This window comes from Panthera leo, chromosome D3 (genome assembly GCF_018350215.1).
Source record: "Panthera leo isolate Ple1 chromosome D3, P.leo_Ple1_pat1.1, whole genome shotgun sequence".
Taxonomy (NCBI): Eukaryota; Metazoa; Chordata; class Mammalia; order Carnivora; family Felidae; genus Panthera; species Panthera leo.
Window position 1 is genome coordinate 91,870,489 of NC_056690.1, and position 23,206 is coordinate 91,893,694.

General features: G+C 50.1%; 1 protein-coding gene across 6 annotated transcripts in view; it reads left to right on the top strand.

The window, feature by feature from the left end:
• ZNF236 (zinc finger protein 236) overlaps positions 1-23,206 on the top strand; it is a 106,599-nt gene that overhangs the window by 77,312 nt on the left and 6,081 nt on the right. For 5 of the 6 annotated variants that reach the window (XM_042911193.1, XM_042911194.1, XM_042911195.1 and 2 more), the window contains 7 exons: positions 1,091-1,456; positions 2,211-2,356; positions 2,493-2,730; positions 3,138-3,317; positions 11,401-11,588; positions 20,329-20,463; positions 22,955-23,152. In XM_042911193.1, coding sequence (XP_042767127.1) covers positions 1,091-1,456; positions 2,211-2,356; positions 2,493-2,730; positions 3,138-3,317; positions 11,401-11,588; positions 20,329-20,463; positions 22,955-23,152 — 1,451 coding nt within the window. The remainder of the gene's footprint in view (positions 1-1,090; positions 1,457-2,210; positions 2,357-2,492; positions 2,731-3,137; positions 3,318-11,400; positions 11,589-20,328; positions 20,464-22,954; positions 23,153-23,206) is intronic. The other variant, XM_042911192.1, reaches the window with a different exon arrangement.

Sequence of the window (23,206 nt, forward strand, 5' to 3'; positions counted from 1 at the left end):
AGCCTCTGGCTGTCGCGGGAACTGTGGTGAACTCTCAGTAAATGGGAGAGTTGTTCATGTGATTCATAGGATTATGATCGTGAAACTCATTTATATTCTTAATTTTTGGTTCCCAGCAGAATTGACCAAAAACGTACAAGGGAATTTCACATGTTTATGTAAAGTCTTATGATTCTTTTCTGATGGGTTAGTGTTTGGAATTTAATAGATAGATACAGGAACTTAGCGTGCGCCCCTGCTGTGGGCAGTGTTTCCGCTGGTTCATCGGGTGCTGTGTTTTTGTCCCTCTCGTGTGACGCTGTGAGCCGCCAGGACCAGAAGGGGCCTCTCACCCAGCCAGTGCCCGTGGTGTTCACGATGGCTCGCACGCGGGGATTCTGTGTTGGCCCCTGTGCCTGAGGCCCAGAAAGAAAAGTCTCTGTGAGAGATACCTTTCAGGCCTCTTCCTGCACTCCGGGCTCCCCGGTGACCTCTGAGGGCCCCGAGCAGGGCTGGACAGCTGGCCTCCCTAGTCCTGGGGTGGGTCCCAGCATGCCTGCCCGGTTAAATAGAAGTCAGTATTGTTTCTGGGAGAAATAGAGAGAAACAGAAAACCGGGATGCTTTTGTCCCCCCAGAGCCTCTCCGCGGCAGGGTAGGCGGGTGACCGGGCCCTCGGCCCCACCTCCCGGCCTTCGTCATGCCCTTGGCTCAGAGTCCCAGGAGCTGAGCATGTGATCCACACCTGTGGCCACTCCCCACCTGCGCAGGTGTCCCGGGGGCCCCCCTGCAGAAAGAAGATAGACGTGTGCTGACACGTACAGGTGCCCTTTGTAAACCGAGGGGCGAGTGACAGCGACACGGGGCTGAGCCGCTTAGTGACCCCACCCCGGGTCCTGTCGAGGCTCGGTGAGAGGCGGGGCAGACGCCCAAGTGCTGTGGGGTCGTGGACGCAGGCTGTGGCGGTGCTCACCGCGAGGAGGTCTCTGCGCCAGCACCCACAGAACAGGGTCCTCCTTGACGTACCTGGGCCCCCCCCCCCGCCCCGTGCCGGCCGCTTGCGCGTGGGTGTGGCGCGTCGTGGGCCCCGCTGACCCTTGACCTTTCCGCAGGTCAGAAGCTCTTCAGCTGTCACGTGTGCAGCAACGCCTTTTCCACAAAGGGGAGCCTGAAGGTGCACATGCGCTTGCACACGGGAGCGAAGCCCTTCAAGTGTCCGCACTGTGAGCTGCGCTTCCGCACGTCCGGGCGGAGGAAGACGCACATGCAGTTTCATTATAAACCCGACCCGAAGAAAGCCAGGAAGCCCGTGGCCCGAAGCCCGTCCGAGGCGCTGCAGCCCTTAAACCTGCTCAGCCCGTCAGCCGCCGACCCCAGCGTGTTCGTCATGAACAACTCCGTCCTGACGGGGCAGTTCGAGCAGAACGTGCTTCCGCAGGGGCTGGTGGGCCAGGCCATCCTCCCTGCCTCCGTGTCGGGTGAGCGCCGGGCCCGGGCGGCGCTGGTGTGCCGGGAGGGGGGGCCCTCCGTCCACGACGTGCGCTTCTCTCCCTTGAGGTCTGCCCGTGTGAGGCAGGTGGGAAAACGTACATTTCACTCTTGAGACGAGTCACCCTCCCGTCCCTGTTCGTCCCGCCACAGCATCTGCTTCTGAACGCTTCACGGTGCTCTGAGCTGCTTTTTCTGGGTTTACGTGCGCCTCTTGCTCTGCACCCACAGACGTGACAGTGACACACGTGACCGGTGACTCCCGTCCGACATCGTGTGTGCTGTCCTAGAGTTCTTTAAATAATCGCTCTCGGGTCACGTGGGTCACCCAGTGCTTGAAAAATAGGAACTTTCAGCCATTCGGGCTTGTCGTGCACTTATGAGTCACAGAGTGAGTGTCAGCAGCCTGTGGATGTGACCCGTGGGGCCATTAAAGATACCACACAGCCGTGAGTTGTTGTTTTAGACCTTGGGCCAGTCGGCGTAGTCTCTTTGAGCCTAGTGGGCTCGTGTGCTTAAAATGCGTAACATCATCTATTTCAGAGGATGCTTTGTGTTGGGTGAATTAGATCACGCGTGTGTCTGGTGGCGATATTAGTATGCGTTAACTACATGCATCACGTTGATGTACGAATAAGACCGTGTACACAAAAATTCCCATACGGAAACGAGGGGTTTTTGTTCTGTTTTGCTTTCTAAGAAGCCTTTCAGATATGCAGTCATTCCGGTTCTCTTCCTCTGCAGCTGGTGGTGACTGGACAGTGTCTTTGACGGACGGGAGCTTGACCAGCCTGGAGGGCATACAGTTACAGCTGGCTGCTAACTTAGTCGGGCCAAACGTCCAGATCTCTGGAATCGATGCCTCCAGCATTAACAACATCACGTTACAGGTACGCCGCTTCTGAGGTTTTCCGGGCTTTAATTGGTCAAAATCGCACGTGAGCGCGCTTCCCGTCACAGGTACCTTGTTACACGATCACACGTGAGCGTGCACTGCCCGTCACAGGTACCTGTTTTGCCTTTCAGATTGACCCAAGTATTTTGCAGCAGACGCTACAGCAGGGCAACTTGCTCAGTCAGCAGCTGCCAGGGGAGCCCGGCCTGGCCTCCCAAAACAGCACCTTGCAGACACAGGACAGCACGGTCCCAGCCAGTGTCGTCATCCAGCCCATCTCAGGCCTGTCCTTACAGCCCACCGTGACGTCTGCCAGTCTGACCATCGGCCCGCTGTCTGAGCAGGACCCCGTGATGACCACCAGCAGCGGTAAGTGGCAGCAGGGGGGTCCAGCTCCTTGCTTGTGGTCACGCATTTGCAGTTAGGGCTCCGTGGCTCCCCTTTCCTCTCCTTACCAAGCTCAGCGAACACGTGGAGTGTCCCCAGCACACGCGCACTTTTCCTCTGCTAAGTGATGTGCATTCAGTCTACGCACATCCCTTTCCGCCCGCACGTAATTCCCGCGGTCCTGTTGCCTTCCTGTTTCTAAGGCGTCTTGTCTTTCCGGATGAGGGAATTCTACACGTGGTTGATGTTTTCTTCTGAATCTTCTTTTAAAATAACAGTTTTATTAAAATATTAACATATACGATTAAAATAACATTAAAATAACATATATGAAAGAAAATTACTCTTCTTTTAAGCCCAGCTTTGTTTTGTTTTGTCACGACGACCAGGGACTCAAGACCTCTCTCAGGTGGTGACGTCGCAAGGCCTGGTATCCACCTCCAGCGGCCCCCACGAGATCACCCTGACCATTAACAACTCGAGTCTGAGCCAGGTGTTGGCGCAGGCTGCCGGGCCCGCTGCCGCGTCGTCCTCCGGGTCCCCGCAGGAAATCACCCTGACCATCTCTGGTTAGTCACTTAACGTCTTAAACGTCCTCCCCCCACAGTTGAAGTGTGTCTTAGTCGTATGTATGTGTGTTTTCGGCAACACCGAATTTTGCACATAGCCGGTGCTCCGGAAGTGTTGGTAACACGTGTGGGAAATTCAGGCTTAGCGAAAGACCGTCACAGTTGAGATCTAACCGGAAGTTAAAAGTGAGAGTTCCTCACGTCCACTCTGAGACCACTGTTTGGCCACCTCGCTCTGGTTAGCAGACAGCAGGAAGCCGTGGCTTCATGTGCCGGTTTCCTGCTACGTGAAACTAGAGGACTGTGGTCGGCACAACCTGAGCGCGAGGACGCTCTGGGCGCCTCCTGACTTCCCAGGACTCTGCACAGACCGTGTGGAACAGCGTTAAATGTGGGGTAGAGCACTGAAGAGTGGAGAAACGGGAAGATGATGGCCTTTGGCAGTGGGGGTCACTCGAAGTTGGCAAATTGATCCCGTGTGTCAGCCGAGAGCAGGCGTTCCGTGTCTCCGGGCTGTCACGTCCAAGACCAGACTTCCCTCCGTCTGTGTCGTGTGTGGCCTAGGTCAGCCTGGAACACGTTTTACAGTGGTGCGCTGCCCACGTGACTCTTAGCTGTGAGCCCTTTGTGGTCATAAAGAGTCATTTTCAAATTTAGCAGCACTTTGTATGACCCTTACTATGTGCCAGGCGCTATTCTAGTGACTTCTACAAATATGAACTCATTTAATATTAATTCATTCAAGCCTCATAGCAACCTTATGAGGCTGTTGTTACAAATGAGAAAAACATTTCGCTGGGAGGCGAACGCTGCCCCTGGAGAGAGGGTGTGATGGCAGAAGGGGAGCGTTTTCCCTTAAACACCGGGGAGGGTGGAGGGCAGACCAGGTAACGCACTTGCGCTTCAGGGAGATTCCTGCAGAGATTACTATTGCAAAAGGAAGAAAATTTACTTAGAAGAAAACTGAAGAAAGCTTGCTTTCTTAGGGAGCGTCTTTTCCTTTTAACGCGTGTGAGAAACTTGAGGAGCTATTCTTAGAGTTTTGATTTTGAGCGACGTGAGTGATTTTAGACGCTCTTAGGCAGTGGAAATTAACTTTCAGTTTTATAGAATTCAGTAACCTTCCTACTTTTGTTATACGCATCTGAATTTTAATGTTTTTTATGTTGAGAAACCTTTGTTGATCAAATTAACTTTTTGGTGTGCCCTCCGTGTATGAAGCATTGTGCGAATCCTGTACAAAAGACACATATTCCAAGATTCTGGCTTATACTTTAGAAAGTGTGTTATTTAGCTTATGGGTTGTGCTTCTGTTTCTCTTGTATTTTCCTATCATTGATCATGTAGATACTTTGCTTATTGGCATATTCAGAATAAGGAAGTGAATTTAACTAATTGTTTAAAAGTTAGCTTAAAAGGTTTACCCTAGGAGAAATCTTTAAATCAGTTGATGAGAGGAGGTTTGCCCAAACTTTGGGCCGGAGGCTTCTAATTCTCAATTCTCATTGTTACGCATCATGAGAATTGTCAAGTCACAAGTCAGCGTTTCCTTATTCCTTTTCCGTTCGGAAAAGGCTGTAGGAAAACAGTTTGCGGTCTCTGTAGAGATTTTCAGTTATTTTTTCCATTAATGTGTATAATTATAAATGCTTGTCGGTGCTAGAAAGCAAAACTTTGATTAAGCTTTGTAGACTCTTAGCAATTCAGAAGTCAGTTGAGAAAAAAATATGGGGTACAAGGCAAGGATAGCCCCCGGGCTCCCCAACTTGTCTCGTGCCTCTACAATAAGGTCCTCTTCTCTGACGGTTTGGTCCAGTTTTCAGTGAAAAGTTATGTCAGGCAGGGAATCAAGAAAGTGATAACCTTCATCCACAGATCCTTTGAAGACGGGTCTGCTCTTCTGATAGGAGTTTGCGTTTTTCCTTTTGCCCGTGCTCATGCCCACAGCACTCGGCTTCATTTCGTGTTCCTGTGTCTTTACCGAAGCGTGACGATGTCGATACTTACACAGCACGGTGGCAGTGCAGCACTCCTTTGTCTTTTGACGCTTTCCCCCTCCGGTTTAGTCTTGCGTTTGCCTAACTTGGCAGCAGATGTTTTTAAAGTAACTCGTTCACGTCCAGTCTTTCCAAAGATTCCGTCAGCAGCCGTTCCCCTTCTCTGTTCGTCTGTTTTCCATGCAGTTTGCTTACGCTTATGTGACTCCTGTGGCTATCGAAGCTGGCATCCGCGGGTGGGTCTGGAGGCGAAGGCCAGCGCTTCCTGGAAGGCGAGTGGCACAGGTCCCTCCCCTCGCCCGCCCTAGTGCCGAGTGTCCCCGCCGCGCAAGCCCGCTCGGTGGCGGCTGGGTACGGGGGCTCTAGGGTCACCTGCTTTTACAAACATACCTAGCCACACCTGCCAGTCTACCACATTTGGAAGTGTTTTCAAGTCAGTTTAAGTTTTAGTCAACAAAGTGTGTAATTTTAAGTGCCTAAATACGGAGTTAAAATAGAACTCTTAAGAAGCACTTAAAAATACTTAACAGCTTAAAAAATGGGAACAAATACTGTCATTTAGGGAAAATGTATTGCTGGTCTTTTCAGTTTTTCTAGGAATATTATTAAAAGTGAAATAGCTTTAATTTTAATAAGATGTTATTATGTGCTTAGCACACTTGCCAGTATGTAAGTTAACATCTTATTTTCAGATAAAACAGTATTAATTTCCATTTAGGTCGAGACCTCATTCAGCACAATTCTTACGGAAATAGTGACCTAAACGGAAGCATAAGATTGTCAGCACCTGCAGTCAATGATCAGTGTCCAGGTGCCACCCTAACCGGGGCAGTGATCAGCTGCTCTCGTGGAGTGTACCACTGAGCTCTTCAGGTGTGCACGCGGCTGCTGGCTGAGCCACGGACACAATGTGCCACGGCGCGGCCACAGGGCTGTGCCCCCGGCCGGCGGGCGGGAGCAGGACCCCCGTGTCATCTGTGCTGTCACGTGTCACGTGATTCTATACTCCCTGGCCTTACCCGTGCGTGCGGGGTTAGCAGCCGAGCTGAAATTCTGCTTACCAGGGAGGGCAGGGGAACGGTCCTGTTCCGACACACGAGGCGCGATGGAGTCTCGCGAGTTAGCACGTGGAGGGCTCGTCACAGAACCGTGCCCTGTTCCCCGTGCGGGAACCCAGCCCGTTCCTCTGCGCCCTGCAGCCTGAGGCTCCTGTCACCCACCGCCGTTAGGAGAACGCAGTTTTAAAATAGCCTCTTGCTAAGCTTTTCAAGTGTAGAGTTCTATAAAAACTTAAATGAGCTCCAGTAACATAAATGACAGCTTCACAAGTAATGGTCAACGGTTTCCAATGACATGCCTGTCTGGTTTATCTCCTCTTGTAGAGATCTGGTTAATTTCTTAGCCTTCTTATTTTCCAACTCTCTATATCATTTTTTGAGAGGAAAAATTTAATTTTTACATATATTTGGAGGCGCAGCTAGGCTTTTTTTCTTTTTCATGCTTATTTGAGATGCTTTCTTATCCGGTAATTCATTTCTTCACTAACAGACTGTATAATGTGTACTGTGTGATAAGAATTGTACTCAATCTGGGAATAGAATACTGAGCAAGGCAGACGTAGCGTCTTTGCACTTAGGATCCTAGGAACTAATAGGACACAGGCACTTACTGAGGAATCCGTAAATCATTGTAAACTTGTGGCGGTAACGATGTATAAAGGAAAATAGGTCATCGGTCCTGGGGGATTTGACCTGGTTGGGACAGGGCTTCTGTGAGAGTGGGGCTGGGAGTGTGGGGGCGTCTGTCCACCCTTGTCGTTTGCTGAAGCATGAAATGAGGCCTGAGTGGTTAAGAACTTTGTCTGAATCCCGTGTCGGCAGATCCGGAGTCTGGATTTCTGGCCCGTGATGTCCCCTCTGTATCTGATCCTTGTGTCTCGTGGGCCGGAGCGAGTGGCTGTCCGGCTCCGGTGCAGACTCTGTTCTGGAATGCTAGCCATGTGAGCCCTCTCGGCCCACTCCCCTGGGGCCGTGAAATCTCGTGTCTCCCTGGAAGCTCTGCTTAACATCTTTTTGAATCCTGGGCAAATGGTTGGAAAGACCAGTGGTTTCAGGTGTTTCAGTTTACATGGAGTGGTTTTCTTGTGCTGCTCTGGGGATCGTGGGTGTTTGCTGGTGCAGCAGATAATTGAAAATGGGAGATGTTCCGATCAGGATGGAGAAGCGGATGGCCTGAGGGCCCTGTTTTGGCCACCAGTATACTTCGTTACAACACTGTTGTCTGGTTAGACAGGAAGTGTTTTCCCTTGGGATCGCCCCCACACAGAGCCGTAGAGCCTTGCGTGCAGGGGAGGGTCCCTCGTGCAGTAGAGCCGATCACAGCCAGTTGTGCGTAAGGGTCCTGGGTGTTATGCACTAGCGTTTCTTTGAAAACAACAAACGAGCCCTTTTCCATGATTTAATTATTTTTCCCTTTGGACTTACTGTTTTAGAGCCAGCTGAGAATACTTTCTTTCTGATGTCACTTGAGCTTAATTTGGTGCCTTATTCAAATTTATTTTCCAAGGAATTTAGTGAAATAAAAGTTGAGCTCATAACGTGAACACGTTTGTTTAGTGATGTAATAGCAGGTGTCATAAACCCAGGATCGAGTTTATACGACCAGGTCAGTTGTATTATGTTCTCGTGTACCTTTGCCATCTTTGAACGATTCCAGATACAGGAAGAAATTCTTCCACACGCTGAACTACTCAGGCCTTGATAGCTGGCAGCTATTTTGAGAGGTTTGCGTATCCACTGGTACCGGTGATAATGCAGGAGCTGACCCGTCAGTACAGTACAGGGCGGGACATTGCTTCTTGAAAGGGCGGCGTTTTCCTGAGCGTCAGAGTCACTCCCAGACCAGGCTTCAGGCCACACCGTGCAAGAGTTGAGACCAAAATGACTTTGACACATGACTTAGACATGCCTCTTCTAAAACCCTCAGCGATTTTACAAAACTTCTGCTGCCAGCCAGTCCGTTAGAGCAGAGCAGGCTGGCATGCCCGTGACTGTTCTCACTTGTAGTTCTTTCCATCTTGCTCACAAGATGGGCCGAGGCTCCCCAGCCCCCCGGGACGGCGTGCATCCTAACTGAAGCGTTGAAAAGAAGTGTGTTACGTTCCAGGGGGCTATACGGGAATCAAAGTACTGCAGTCAGCGTTTCACATGCGAGGCAGAAACACGAGCTTGTGCTCGGGTGTCTGACACGGGGCCGAAGGCCATTTCACTGGCTCCACGGGCGTCCGCGACAGCATCGGACACACGTGCTTGTATCAGAAAACGGTCAGATGTGACGCAAGTGCCCTTTCAGAGGCTTGAGATTTAGCACAACTTTTTAAGGAATTGATCTCAAACGGGAATCATCTTTTTGTTCTTACCCTCGTCCACTGTTAAGATAATTTTGATGAATAAATTGGGTTATGCTTTCAGTGAAAAAAAGGAATTCTTTCCTTCCTTTGTAAGGTTATTTTAGCCTTGGTGTCTTCTAGATTTAAGTATAATCAATTACTTATTTCCCATTCCCCATTTGTTGGGTACATTTTATAATTAAGGAGGACATTCTCCCCACTTTCTCCTTGGAAACGAATGGCTGGACTGTGTGTTTCCCTGTTCCCGTGACCCCCCCCCCCCCACCCTTTCTTGCCGCATCTTTGTTTATCTCAAGAAAAAACTCATCTCACATCCTTTAAACTACTTATGAAACTTTCCCAAATCGTAATTAAGTTTTCTTAGAAGCTATGAAACCTTATCCCAACAAAGATTGAATACAGTGTTGGGTTTGAGGACCGTAAGAGATTTGTTAATCCTTTAGACGTTCCTGTTTTTGGAGTTAAAATCATATGCCGAAGTAGGACCTAGCCGTCTGTGGTACAGCCCAAGCGTTTGTGCTTCAGAGTCGGTGAATGAAAACTGAAAGTAAGACTTCGCAGCCTTTGCTCCAGTATTCAGTCTCAGTTTCCATGTTGAGAGTATTTGAGTTAAAACTGTGGTTTCTGAGCTTTAAATAACTCTTTTTCCGTAATTTATTGAACAAATGTGATTTAGTTACTTAATTTCATGCTGAAGAAAATTCCATTTTTTCCTACTCACATCACCTGTTTTTGGACCATTTTGAGGATTGAAATTGTACTTGAGCTGATATCCTCTTTGTGGGAAATGTCTTGAACGAAGCACGCACGTGAAGTGCACCCCACACTTGGACAGAGACGTGAGCTCCAGGCGTTGTGTGAGGTTAGTGTCTCCACTGGCCCGTGTGTCAGGATTCGCTTCAGCGAAACGACACACAGGCTTCTGTTTTCTCGTTGCGTTTCTTGTGCTGCACAGCCCTGGACCCTCTCCCTAACGTTAATAATCGTCAGAGAGAAAGACGCTACTGGTGGGAGGGGAGAAGAGGTCTCGTTCCTTCACTTCAGGAATTCCTTTATTTCGGGTGAGGTTTGACCAAGTCTTGGCCATCCGAGGAGCGGCTCTTGGCTTTGCTTCTCGTAGATCTAATCCTGGCGAGCCTGGTGCCGGCACGCCTCTCTCCGCCCGGCGCTTTGACAGCCCGGCCCCTGTCTTCTCCTTAGTGATTTTGACCGACATCGGTTCACCCGTCTGGTCACTGCCACGTTTTACAGGATCCTTCTTTTTAATCTTTGCCCACTCCTGTTAAAATCATGCTGGTCTGCGAGAGTAAGGGTGCGTGGAGGTGAGGTTAGAACACGAGCTTGACCGTCGTGCTGGTAACTGGAGTGCTTAGAACATACACCCTCCACAAATCCACACTCCTCCGGTCCTAGCGTGTCTTAGCAGTCCGCTCTGCGCAGATGCCCGGCAAGGTGGGAGGGGTCCGGCGAGGTTGTCTTTGGAGCCCCGGTGGCTGTGCAGAGCAGAGACTCCTAGCCTCCTAATGGTTATACTGCTTTTGAAGGTTCCAGGTCTGTGCAGCACAGTGTGGGACTCCAAGAGTGTGGATCTATGGAGGCATTGTATTTGGAGGACTCCAGTTACAAGTAAGTAACCTAGCTTCCCTGTTGGCCCTGATCAGAGCAGAGGCTCTGGACCGATGTGACCCAAGTCACTGCCAAGGATCCTCAGGAGTCTCTTTTTGTTTTGTTTTCACACCTAATGAGGAAATAGTGTTTTCAGCTCTGCTGCAGTTACCATCTTGGTGTATCTGTAGCACCGAGCCCAGCGGCTGACACCGTGGATGATAAGTCATGTTTGTTAGATGAATGGAAGCCTAGATCGTGAGATTTGTGCGTGCGTGTGTGTGTGTGTGTGTGTGTGTGTGTACACGCATGTGCATGTGTGCTATGCTTACCAGTGAAACCTCACAAGCGTGTTTTTGTCGGTGCGGACCGCAGGCCCTTGACACCCCGTGCTCAGCCCTCTCATTTGCCAGTCGGGTGCATGAGTTTCTGTTTCGTAGAAGAAAAGGCCCTCCTTTGCCTGATTCTGTCCCAGATACCTTCCTTTCTCTTCTCATTGGCTACAGGGGGAAAGTGTCAAAAAGTCTTGTTGTCTTTTCCAAAGAAGAGTAAGATATCACGAAGGATAAATTAATGTTTATAGGGCGCATGAGGTTCATTTCAGACGAAGCAGACCTAAAGGAAGTGGAGGGGAGGCCTCAGCAGAGATGGTCACGTGAGCTTTGGAGCCGATCGGTGCTCAGGGGGTCACATTCGGTGCCTTTAGGCTGCTCTCTGGTCCTCGACGGGGACGGTGTCCTGGAAATTCTTGGCAGTTTCCTTCTGCCTTAGCGGTAGTGACTAGGACTGTAGGGTCATATTTTTACTCTTCTCGTCCTGTTTTGTTTTTTCTCTACGTTATACTTAAGCAGAGTGTATTTATGTATATAAAGATATTTAGGAACTATAGAAGCCTTGCCATGAAATGGGAACAAAAGATTCTCTGATTATCTTGATGCAATTTCAAAAGCGGGGGCGATGTAGACGCTGACGATGACAGACACAGTTCCTCTATGAAAGCCGCTCTTCCTGTCCCAGCGGAACCGGGCTTATCTAGCTCCGCCACTGATGTGTTCATTCTTCTCTTTTGCAGAACTTAATGCTACAACTGGAAGCCTGCCTTCGACGACACCCATGTCTCCGTCGGCCATATCTACTCAGAACCTGGTCATGTCTTCATCAGGGGCGGGGGGAGATGCCAGCGTCACGCTGACTCTGGCCGATACTCAGGGCTTGCTCTCCGGAGGACTGGACACGGTCACACTCAACATTGCTTCTCAGGTAGAGCACGGCCTTTCCTTCATGGAGACTACCCTTTAGTTTATTCTTTCCTAAGTGTGTATTCTGATCGTCTGTTTCAAAATTGTTTTTTTTTTTCCTGATGAAAATACAAGTAGTATGTTCAATGCACAAAGGAGAGAACAAGAACATTCCGATAATACAGAAAACTGTTTTCAAAAAATCCTCCTCCCCAGGGGTGCCTGGGAGGCTCAGTCGGATGGGCGTCTGATTCTTGATTTCTGCTCCGGTCACGATCCAGGGTCATAGAGTCAAGCCCCAAGTCGGGCTGTGTGCTTTGGGTGGAGCCCGCTTGCCATTCTCTCCCTCTCCCTCTGCCCCTCTTCTGCTCGCAGGCGCTCACGCTGTCTCTCTCTGTGTCCCTCTCTTCCCCCATCTCAAAAAAGAAAAAAAAATCCACTGCCCAAACGGAACTAGGATTGCTGTGTTAGTATATATATCCTTGTAAACCTTCACGCGTTAACGTTTCTACAGAAATGAGTTCGTGTGTATGTGGCGTGGTGGGAACCTCTCGCCCGCTACTGCTTGGTGAGTATCTTCCCCGTCAGTGATTTCAGGAATACGCAGTTTTCGAGTGGCTCCGCAGCATGTAGCTCTAGGAGTTTATTGAGGGGCGTTCTGTGGCCCTCAGGGGCCCCACAGGTGGTGGAGGGATCTCACGCTCTCAGTCACTGTGTCCTTCGATGAGTCAGCAGGTGGCCGTGCTGGATTGCAGGTGTGCGTTTTGAATAGTGCGTTGAGCTGGGACACCGCAGCACGTCTCGGTTTAGTTGGAAAAGCCACGATACGGTAGAACGAAGGTAATTAAGGAGAACCTAGTTTCTCTCTGACCCCCTGGCTCCGAACCCCCTAGGACGCAGAGCGCGTTCGGGCAGCACCATCGCTCCGCCCCCCGGCGGCCCTGTGCGGAAGGGTACTTACCGGGCCTCCGGGGCGACAGTGTCCCGGACCCGTCATGCCAGGCGCACGCTGGCTGTTTTGACTCTGCAAACGGACTTCCCTCTTCTAGGTTCTAGTTCTTTCCATTTGTAAAAGAGGGACGTTTCCCGCCTCGCCCCCTGGCCAGTGCTGAGCCAGTTTCCGGCCGTAGGAACACAGGCCGTCGCGCTTGCGAAGTGCTCGCGGGCTGCTGGCCAGTGGCCCTGTCGGGGCCCCCGGGGTGACACGCACGCGGTGGCGACGCTGCCCGGGCGCCCCCCTGGGAGGGCCACTTGGAAGCCAGCGTCCGTGAACCTCATCCTCACCGAGTGGCCTTCTGTGGAAAAGCGTGTGGTGGGCGCTGTGCGGTGGGGGGGGGGGGGGAGGGGGGGGGCACCTGCTGAGTTCTGTGCAGCCAGTCCTTGCTCACATCGTGTGACAGTTACGTGTTCTCACGTGTTACTCAGCACCTGTTTTCATGACACAGTCACCCTTCTGAATACCGAAAATTAGCATTGTGTTGGGGGGGGGGGGGCGCCTGAAAATTAGCATTGTGTTGTGGGGGGGGGGGTGCCTGAAAATGAGCATTGTGTTGTGGGGGGGGTGCCTGAAAATGAGCATTGTGTTGTGGGGGGGGCGCCTGAAAATAGCATTGTGTTGTGGGGGGAGTGCCTGAAAATTAGCATCCTGATGTGGGGGGGCACCTGAAAATAGCATTCTGTTGTGGGGGGGGGGTGCCTGAAAATAGCATCCTGTTGTGGGGGGGGGTGCCTGAAAATGAGCATTGTGTTGTGGGGGGGCCTGAAAATTAGCATTCTGATGTGGGGGGGGCACCTGAAAATTGGCATTGTGTTGTGGGGGGGCCTGAAAATTAGCATTCTGTTGTGGGGGGGGCTCCTGAAAATTAGCATTGTGTTGGGGGGGGCCTGAAAATTAGCATTCTGATGTGGGGGGGGGGCGCGCCTGAAAATAGCATTCTGTTGGGGGAGCCTGAAAATTAGCATCCTGATGTGGGGGGGAGGGGCACCTGAAAATAGCATTCTGTTGTTGGGGGGGCGTGTGAAAATGAGCATTGTGTTGTGGGGGGGGTGCCTGAAAAATAGCATTCTGTTGTGGGGGGGGGCGCCTGAAAATTAGCATTGTGTTGGGGGGGGCCTGAAAATTAGCATTCTGATGTGGGGGGGGCGCCTGAAAATAGCATTCTGTTGTGGGGGGGTGCCTGAAAATAGCATCCTGTTGTTGGGGGGGGCCTGAAAATTAGCATTGTATTGTGGGAGGGCCTGAAAATTAACATTCTGATGTGGGGGGGGCGCCTGAAAATTAGCATCTGTTGGGGGGGGGGCGCCTGAAAATAGCATTGTGTTGTGGGGGGGGGCGCCTGAAAATTAGCATTCTGATGGGGGGGGTGCCTGAAAATTAGCATCCTGATGTGGGGGGGGGGGCGCCTGAAAATAGCATTGTGTTGTGGGGGGGGGGGCGCCTGAAAATTAGCATTCTGATGGGGGGGGGTGCCTGAAAATTAGCATCCTGATGTGGGGGGGGGTGCCTGAAAATAGCATCCTGTTGTTGGGGGGGGCCTGAAAATTAGCATTGTATTGTGGGAGGGCCTGAAAATTAACATTCTGATGTGGGGGGGGCGCCTGAAAATTAGCATCTGTTGGGGGGGGGCGCCTGAAAATAGCATTGTGTTGTGGGGGGGGGGCGCCTGAAAATTAGCATTCTGATGGGGGGGGTGCCTGAAAATTAGCATCCTGATGTGGGGGGGGGGCGCCTGAAAATAGCATTGTGTTGTGGGGGGGGGGGCGCCTGAAAATTAGCATTCTGATGGGGGGGGGTGCCTGAAAATTAGCATCCTGATGTGGGGGGGGGTGCCTGAAAATAGCATCCTGTTGTTGGGGGGGGGCCTGAAAATTAGCATTGTGTTGTGGGGAGGCCTGAAAATTAGCATTCTGATGTGGGAGGGGGGCGCCTGAAAATTAGCATCTGTTGTAGGGGGGGCGCCTGGGTGGCTCAGTCGGTAGAGCATCAGACTTGATCTCAGGGTTGTGAGGTCAAGCCCTGTGTTGGGCGTGGAACCTACATACATACATATATGGGGCAGGGGGTAGCCGTCTTAAGAGGTCCATGTGCTGTGTTTTCTTTCTAGATGCAGGATGCAGGGAGCCTGATTGTTTTCTGGTGAATCGCTGTGTGTTATTTCCTACCCTGATTCTAGCGTGTCCGTCACAGGGCTGGGTTCGGGTCATCCGTGATCCGGGGCGGGCGGGTAGGGAAGGAGGCTGCGCAGAAAGTACCTGTTACGCACTTACTCTGCGAAGAACAGACTGCCGGTCCAGGTCCACGATGCCATAAAGGGCCTTAGTTTATTTGCTCCACCTTTGACTTGCTGCTAAGCTGCCGATTTTATATTCACACGGTGGTAGCTGTAGACAGGACCTTGTATCGTGGTCGCCATTCAAAGCCTGACCTACGCATGGTGCCGCCTTGCCCTTGACCGGCTGTGGCCGGCGCTCGGCCTCGGCGACGTGACTGCCGTCGTGTTGCATTTCTCTCCAGCCCCCGGGCCGTGTCACCGTGTGCACTTCTAGCCACGTAGTTCCGGAAGTAGCGTAAGGTAAAAACGATTCAAGGTACAGATTTTAATGAAATTCAGTGCCTTTGAATAACTTTTGTGGGGTGGGGTAAGGTTTGATCAGAAAGAGCCAGGGAACCATTTGCTTTTCTGATTATGGGTTTATTTTCTGTTGGTTAAATTAGATCGCTTTGTTTTCTGCAACAGTAGTATTACTGATCTCCAAGAGAAATTCTGTGGTTTTATTTGAATCTTTCCTGTCAGCTGCCAAACTTGGATTCACAATGATTTAAAACTGAAAATTTGAAAAGAAAAACAGAGCAAACCTGTCTTAGCTTTAGGAGTGTAATTTTTCTAAGTGTAATGAATTGTTGTACAAATAAAACCATCATTGTCAAGAGGTCAGTGAACATCTATGGAAGTGTCTATAAATATGTAAATTATCAGGATTGATTATGACTATAAAAATGTGACCTGGAAATCAAAGGTATTTGTGAGAAATTAATCGTTCTAGCAGTAAGTGTTGCATACAGGCGAGAGTCACTAAGACGCAAAAGCCGAATGGCTTAATATTAGTCCCTTAAGACTATTCACAACATGTGCTGCTTGAGTTCAGTGAGGAAATAAGTGAGAGCAGTGAGAAGGAGCTGCTGTCTGCAGGTGAAAGTCACACAGCACGTGGAAGATCAGGGTCCCCCTAAAGGCACGGGAAGGACACGAGATTGTAAACACGTGAATTACAATTTAAAGAGGCAGTATATTTAAAAAGTAATACACTTTTTTGAGTGTCATTTTTCTATTTTTCTGTATCTGTTTATAAAGTCCACAAAAGAAAATGGTTCTCAAAACAAAAAGAGGTGGTCTTAAGTAGTTTACTTACATCGTGTCGTTAAATAGTTTTTAGCCAAGGGTCGAAGTTGAGTCTGTCGTAGCAGAATGTTTGGGACGAACACATTTATGTAAGACCACGATTAATCGTAATTTAAAACTTGCAACTAGCCCAACTAGAGAAGAATATTTTGTGGGGTAAATGATCATTCTGAGACAGAAAAGAATTAGTTTATTGAAAAATATAATGTGTTGAAGCCAAAGTTAGAATACAGTGATGTGACACACACTTGGATTAAGAAGTGACTTTGTAGTTACTCCGCTAGGGGAAGTATTAAAGGAAAAATCGGTGGGTTATGAAGATTGCTCTTTCAACTGCAAACCTGAAGTTAGGTTTTCTTTCCAAATGTTGGACTGTTGTTGGTGGGGGTGGGGATCAGGCCCAGGGTGTGTCGTCGCTAGGTGGCTAAGTGTGACAGTTTTTTTTGTTTGTTTTAAAAAATTTGTTTTCGTGTTTATTTTTGAGAGAGAGAGAGAGACAGAGACAGAGCATGAACAGGGGAGGAGCAGAGAGAGGGAGACACAGAATCCAAAGCAGGCTCCAGGCTCTGAGCTGTCAGCACAGAGCCCGATGCGGGGTTGGAACCCATGAATTGCAAGATCATGACCTGAGCCGAAGTCGGACGCTTAACCGACTGAGCCACCCAGGCGCCCCTAAGTGTGACAGTTTTATAAGGAAATAAATGCAAGCATACGTTTAAAACTCTGTTCAAGAAAGCAGAGTGATTCTTCAGCATTTATTCTGAAAACAAAAAGAAGTAACTGATTCTTGATGGGAATTCTATTTTATATGAATTCTTGTGGGTTTTGGTTTCTTGTTTGTTCGCTTGGTTTTTATTAACTCTATTAGTACAGATAACTGGCCCGGTACCAAACATAGGAAACTTAGTGGTTAGACATGTAAATGTGGTTTTCCGGGTCTTAATAAGAAGTCAGAATTTTTTTTTTTTTTTTTTTTTTTTTTTTTAATTTTTTCAACGTTTTTTATTTATTTTTGGGACAGAGAGAGACAGAGCATGAACGGGGGAGGGGCAGAGAGAGAGGGAGACACAGAATCGGAAACAGGCTCCAGGCTCCGAGCCATCAGCCCAGAGCCTGACGCGGGGCTCGAACTCACGGACCGCGAGATCGTGACCTGGCTGAAGTCGGACGCTTAACCGACTGCGCCACCCAGGCGCCCCAATAAGAAGTCAGAATTTGACAGTGGGGTGAAGCGGACACTGACAAGTCTGATTGGAGACTCTCGATGTGAAAAGCAGCCGGTTCTGAAGCAACGGGACTTGTTTTAGCCCGGGCTGCTAATTCCAGCTCCTCCGCTTCCTCCCTGTACGTGTCCCGTCCTGGTCCTGGCTTGTTCTAACTCTCGCGGCATTTTCATTGAGGCGCAGGGTTTATTGTAGTTCATTAAGAGTTCTACAGGGAATTCAGGCCATGAGCTGCTACGAATATATTCCTGGTGAGATTAGCACATGGGAATATTAAATTAGGTTGACTTAGAGGGACCTGACAGGGAGTCAGATTTGCCGTCGTAGCAAGTCTCACCCATCAGTGTGGCAGCTCTTGGTAATTTTGCAGCAGTATTTCCCGGGCTTGTTTGCACGTGAGAATCCTTGGCTCTCGTCCTGCAGGGTTGATTCAGTAGTAGTGGGTGGGGCTGGAGTCTGGTAGTGGTCCCCTCCCTCCCCGTGACTCTCCTGCAGCCCTCGGCCCAGCAGCGTTCGTTCAGGTGCTTGCAAAACCCACGTGTGCTTGAGAGCGAGAATTCCTGTAACTTCCAACACAGTGCGAGCCAAATAGAGCAAAAAAATACACTGTGAGTAATACTGCGAAGCGAAAAGAAATGACTTTCAGATGGCGTCATTTTAGCAGATTCAGGTCACTGCATTCATGAGTGTGGCTGATGGTTGAGCATTTATTTTACTAGATGCTTGATTTTTATATATTAAAAAAATTTTTAACATTCATTTATTTTTGAGCGTGTGCGAGAGAGAGCAGGAGCAGGGAAAGGGCAGAGAGGGACACACACGCCCACAGAATCCGAAGAGGCTCCAGGCTCCGAGCTGTTAGCACAGAGCCCGACATGGGGCTCGAACTCAGAAGCTGCGAAATTGTGACCTGAGCTGACATTGGACGCTTGATCGACTGAGCCACCCAGGTGCTCCTGAATGCTTGATTTTTAAATCAGGGTGTATACGTTAGGAAGACTTAATATTAGCAGTTGAACCACCAACGATAAGCTAGTAAGTTACGTGTGTTTGGGGTTCTTTTCGTTAAACTTTTTGAGATAATTACCGACTCGTCGTCAGTTTTAAGAAACATACGGGGGGAGCCGGCGCACCCAGTGGTAGTATCTTGTGAAGCTGCCGGTGTAGTATCACAGGACCTCCCATCCCACAAGTTCCAGCCCACGAGGTCCCTCACGTTTGATTTCCTGCATCCCCTTCCCCTGACAACTGCTCATCTGTCCCTCGCTTCTGTAATTTTGTCACTTCGGAACAAAAGGAGCTGCGATTTCTCCTCGAAAACCCTATAGGAGCTGAGTATTGCAGAGGCCTTAGCTTTCTTTGAGAGTATATGGATTTACCGAGCCAACGCTGGTTCTCAGGTGAATCAGAATTTCTGGCCAGCAGTTGCATTTGTCTTTGACGGGTAAAATTACAAAATGGGAATTGATGAATTTTGATCGATGCCATTCCCCCAAATTGGGTGGTTTGGCGAGAGGGCAGGCAGAGCCGGCCGCAGACAAGGCACCACGGACGGTGCGGGAGTCACCAGTACTTGAAGGGAGCCGTATCGAAGCGTCTTCCCCACCAGAGGGGGATAGCGAGCGGGAATCTCTGTGGATGTAGATCGGAACTTTTCAAAATACGTCCGTGTAAAAAAATTTGATATATGGAGACACCTAAAATATCATTTTGGTTTTTTTGTAAAGGTGCCTGCAGAAAGCAGAGAATCCAAATCAATTTAAGACGCTCCTTTTGTCTAGAATCTATGACGATGTCCTTGTAAATTTATGTTCTGCCCCATTGCCTCTGTTTCCCTGCGTGCCTTGGGAAGTGTCTTTCCCCAAGAAGTGGACCTAAAATTCCTTCACTGCCTTCTCAGTCCATTTTCCACCGCCCACCCCTGCTCAAGTCTCTGCCCCATTGGAGCACAGCTCGCGCAGTGTCCCAAAGACACAAGAACAGCCCTTGTCTTCAGCCGTGGGGGACCTGTGACACGGGCCACGTTCTTTACGACCCAAGTTCTCTTGGAGACTCCTGGCCCCTTCGTGCGTGGGTGTTGGCTCTTGAATCCTTGTGTTTCGCGCACACGTTCTGATCGCGGGTCGGCCGTGTTGGGAGTCTGTGCCGATTCGGCAGCCCGCGCTGTGTGTGTGCGACGTTTGCGTGGCTCCCGCGCTGGCGTGTGCGGTCGGCCCGCCGGGCGCAGTGGGAGGTGTGCTGGAGCAGGGGAAGGCTCAAAGGAGCTGGTGGGCCACAGCAAAATGGAATGTGTGGTGTTTTGGGTTTTTTTTTTAAAGTTGATTTTGAGAGAGAGAATGAGCAGGGGAGGAGCAGAGAGAGAGGGAGACACAGAATCCGAAGCAGGTTCCAGGCTCTGAGCTGTCAGCACAGAGCCCCATGTGGGGCTCGAACCCGTGAACCGCGAGATCATGACCTGAGCTGAAACCAAGAGTCAGATGCTTAACCAACTGAGCCACCAGGCACCCCCCAAATGTGTGTTTTTAAGCGCGAGTGCTTATGATATATATATATATATTTACAACTTTGTTGAGATATAACGTGTGTGCTGTAGTGTTCACTTGTTCAACTTAAAGTATACAACCTACCGGTCTTTAGTATGTTTACAGAGTTGCACACACATGATCACATCTAGTTCGGGAACATATCATCACCTCAGAAATGTGGCACCGTGAGCAGCTCGCAGTCACCCCCGTGTCACCCCTGCCCACCTCTTGCCGTCTCCCCCGCCCCTGACAAGCACCAGGCGCTCTCCCCTTCTGTGGACGCACCTGTTTGGGACGCGTCACATGAGCGGGTCTGCACCGGCCCCCCTCACTCAGCGTCTTCTGTTTCCACGGCTCACCCTTCTCGTGGCTGGAAAAAGCGTAGACACACCTCGGTTTACAACCCCTTCTTGGTTGCCGTGAATGTTCGTACATAAGCGTCTTTGTTTCCCTGGGGCAGATACCTGGGACGGAGCTGCCCGGTCACCTGCTGATTCTGTGGTTGTTTCCGAGGGCCTGCCAGCTCATTTTCCACAGTAGCGGCTCCCGAAGCGATCTTTTAAATTCTTCCTGGGTTCGATAACGGTACGGCCTCTGACACAGTCTGTCTCCAGCAGGGTCAGCAGTTCCCAGCCTTACTCACGGATCCCTCGCTCTCCGGCCAAGGGGGAGCGGGCTCCCCACAGGTCATCTTAGTGAGCCACACCCCCCAGCCCTCCTCTGCCGCTGGCGAAGACATCGCCTACCAGGTACGTCACACTCAGCCCCAGGTGCTGACGCACACGGACCGGGAAGGGCCGGTCCCTCTGGGGGGGCCGTCTGCACCCGAGCAGGGATGAGGAGTGGGCGCTGCGGGGCAGCCAGTGGTGAGCGGAGCACACTGGTCTCGTCCGGGCCGTGATACGTTGCTTGTTGGGTGGGCTTTCCGTATTGCAGGGTCATGTAGAAGCAACTCGTGAGTCTGGTTGTAAATTTATTCCTCTGGCCAACCGATCCGATTTCACTCGGCCGTGTACCTGCGTTTAGTTCTTTTCATAGGTTTTCTTGTCAAGCCTTTGCTGATTGTTTTAAGTCTGGTTATACTTTTTCATGCATCACACCTATGTGTGTCTGCATGACCTATTTGTCGTTTGACCAGTTTTGTACTTAAAATGCATGTTTTCAGGGTCTAAGATTTAGTGAATGATAGTTCTAAATATACAAGAATCTAAAAACTCTTTCCTTAAAACTTTTCAAAGTTAAAGCACAGATAATAAATACTGACTGTAAGCAGCATTACATTTTATGCAATTTTAGCAAGTAAGTTTTCAAGAAAATTTCTCATTGGCCTTTCAATGGGATGAGGACTCCTTTATTTTTGTTTTATTTTTTTTTATTTTTGAAAGAGAGCACGAGTGGGGGAGGGGCAGATGGAGAGAGAGACACAGATTGTGAAGCAGGCTCCAGGTCTGAGCTGTCAGCACAGAGCCCCACGTGGGGCTTGAACTTGTAGAACCATGAGATCGTGACCCGAGCCGAAGTCAGATGCTTAAGTGAGCCACTCAGGCGCCCCCCCAAGGACTCCTTTGTGATGAAGAATTGGGACACGGTCGGCCTCATGCAGCTGCACGTCAGCGGGGGTCATGGTAGCCCACTTGTCTCCGGGGCTCTCGGGCTGTGCTGCCCGTGGAGGACGGCCTGGGGGGGCTCCCCATCTGATCTTTCACTTGTGGTCGCAGCGATAGGGCGCCGCCTCGAGTCTTCATGTCTTGTGATGGCGTCCAGTTACCATAGCTACTGGGAAGGACCGGCGGAGGAATGGAGGCACGTCAGCGCCATTGGCTCCCAGGGTCTGTTTTAGGGACTGCACTTTTTGCATCATTTGCTTTAATCGTGTGGTTTGTTTTTGTTTTTGTTTTTGTTTTTGTTTTAATTTTTTTTAATGTTTATTTATTTTTGAGAGAGAGAGAGAGAGACAGAGCACGAGCAGGGGAGGGGCAGAGAGAGGAGACACAGAATCCGAAACAGGCTCCAGGCTCCGAGCTGTCGGCACAGAGCCCGATGCAGGGCTCGAACTCAAACTGCGAGATCATGACCTGAGCCGAAGTCGGACGCTCAACCGACTGAGCCACGCAGGCGCTTTGAGTCTGATTTATTCCAGGGGTTTTCAGACTTTTTTTTGACTCACAACAAATATATTTTATGCGCTGATCTGAATACACAGTGTGTCCTTGTTTCTTTGCTTTGCACACACCGTCACATGTAGAAACGTGTACCCGTAACAGACACCACAAAGTGACACCTATTTATGGCATGTGACGCAACTGCATCAGCTTTGTGCCTCTCGTGTTTTCTATTTTGTGTTTTCATTCCATTCTTTTTTTTTTTTATTACAGCACAGATTAATAATATTAGAGCACCTTGTAGAAATCTTTTCTTGTTAGGTGTTTAAATTTTATCCACTTCTGTATATTACAGTATTATGAAAAAGTACTTGATAAACTAGAACAAAAATGTTGAAAATCCCATCAATTATCTTGATAACTATTTCTGATTTTCTTCCACTAAATTGTTCTATATAAGTTTTCACCTGCAAAACCAAAGTCTTTTTTATAAAAGTGAGTAGTAAACTCCTCTGGCTTTATTTATTCTCCGGGTGCTAATAGCATCCCATTAACATGATTTGAAAACCTAATTCGTTGTGGTTAAAGTTTGGAGAAAATGCTCTCATCCAATCAAAAGCTAAAAACCCCTTCTACTGAGTATTGTTTATATTGCACTTTGCTGAAAAGATCTTCAGCCAAGGCAGCAGCATTGTGGGGGCAGTGTCCTTTATACTTGTCTCTGCTAAAACTACCATCACGAGTAGCATTTCCTGAGTACGTGCTGTAAGCCAGGCGTTATTCTCAGGACCTTTCATGGGTTACCTCATCGAACCGTCGCCAGCCCTGATAGTTACGGTTGACCAGATGAGGAAGCCAGGGACAGGGTGGAGAAGCTCTCTCCAGAGCAGCCGGGACGTCAGGTGGGAGCCGAATTTGCACCTGGGAGGTCACGTGTGTGGAACCCCGTTCCGTTCTCTAAACTCTGCCCCGAGTGCGAGAGCGGGCCGGTCAGATAGGATGCCTGGGTCCCCGCCGGCCCCCCTAGGGTGACAGACGACACTCGGGGCTGGGTGTGCCTGTGTCGGAGGGTGCCTCTGTCGCTCTGCTGCGAGCCGCAGCCGTGGAGTAACGCCCGGGGTTTCCGGCCCCGCCGCAGGTCACTGACGTCTCTGCCAGCCTGGCCCAGGGCGGGCCGCCCGAGAAGGAGGCCCGGCTGCACCAGTGCGTGGAGTGTGGCCGCGGCTTCGCGTCGGCCGCCATGCTGCTGCAGCACAGCAAGGAGGTGCACGGCCGGGAGCGCATCCACGTGTGTCCCGTGTGCAGGAAGGCCTTCAAGCGCGCCACTCACCTCAAGGTAGGCTCCCCTGCGGCCCGGCCGCCGTCCCCCAGCACCGCCACCCCCTCCGAG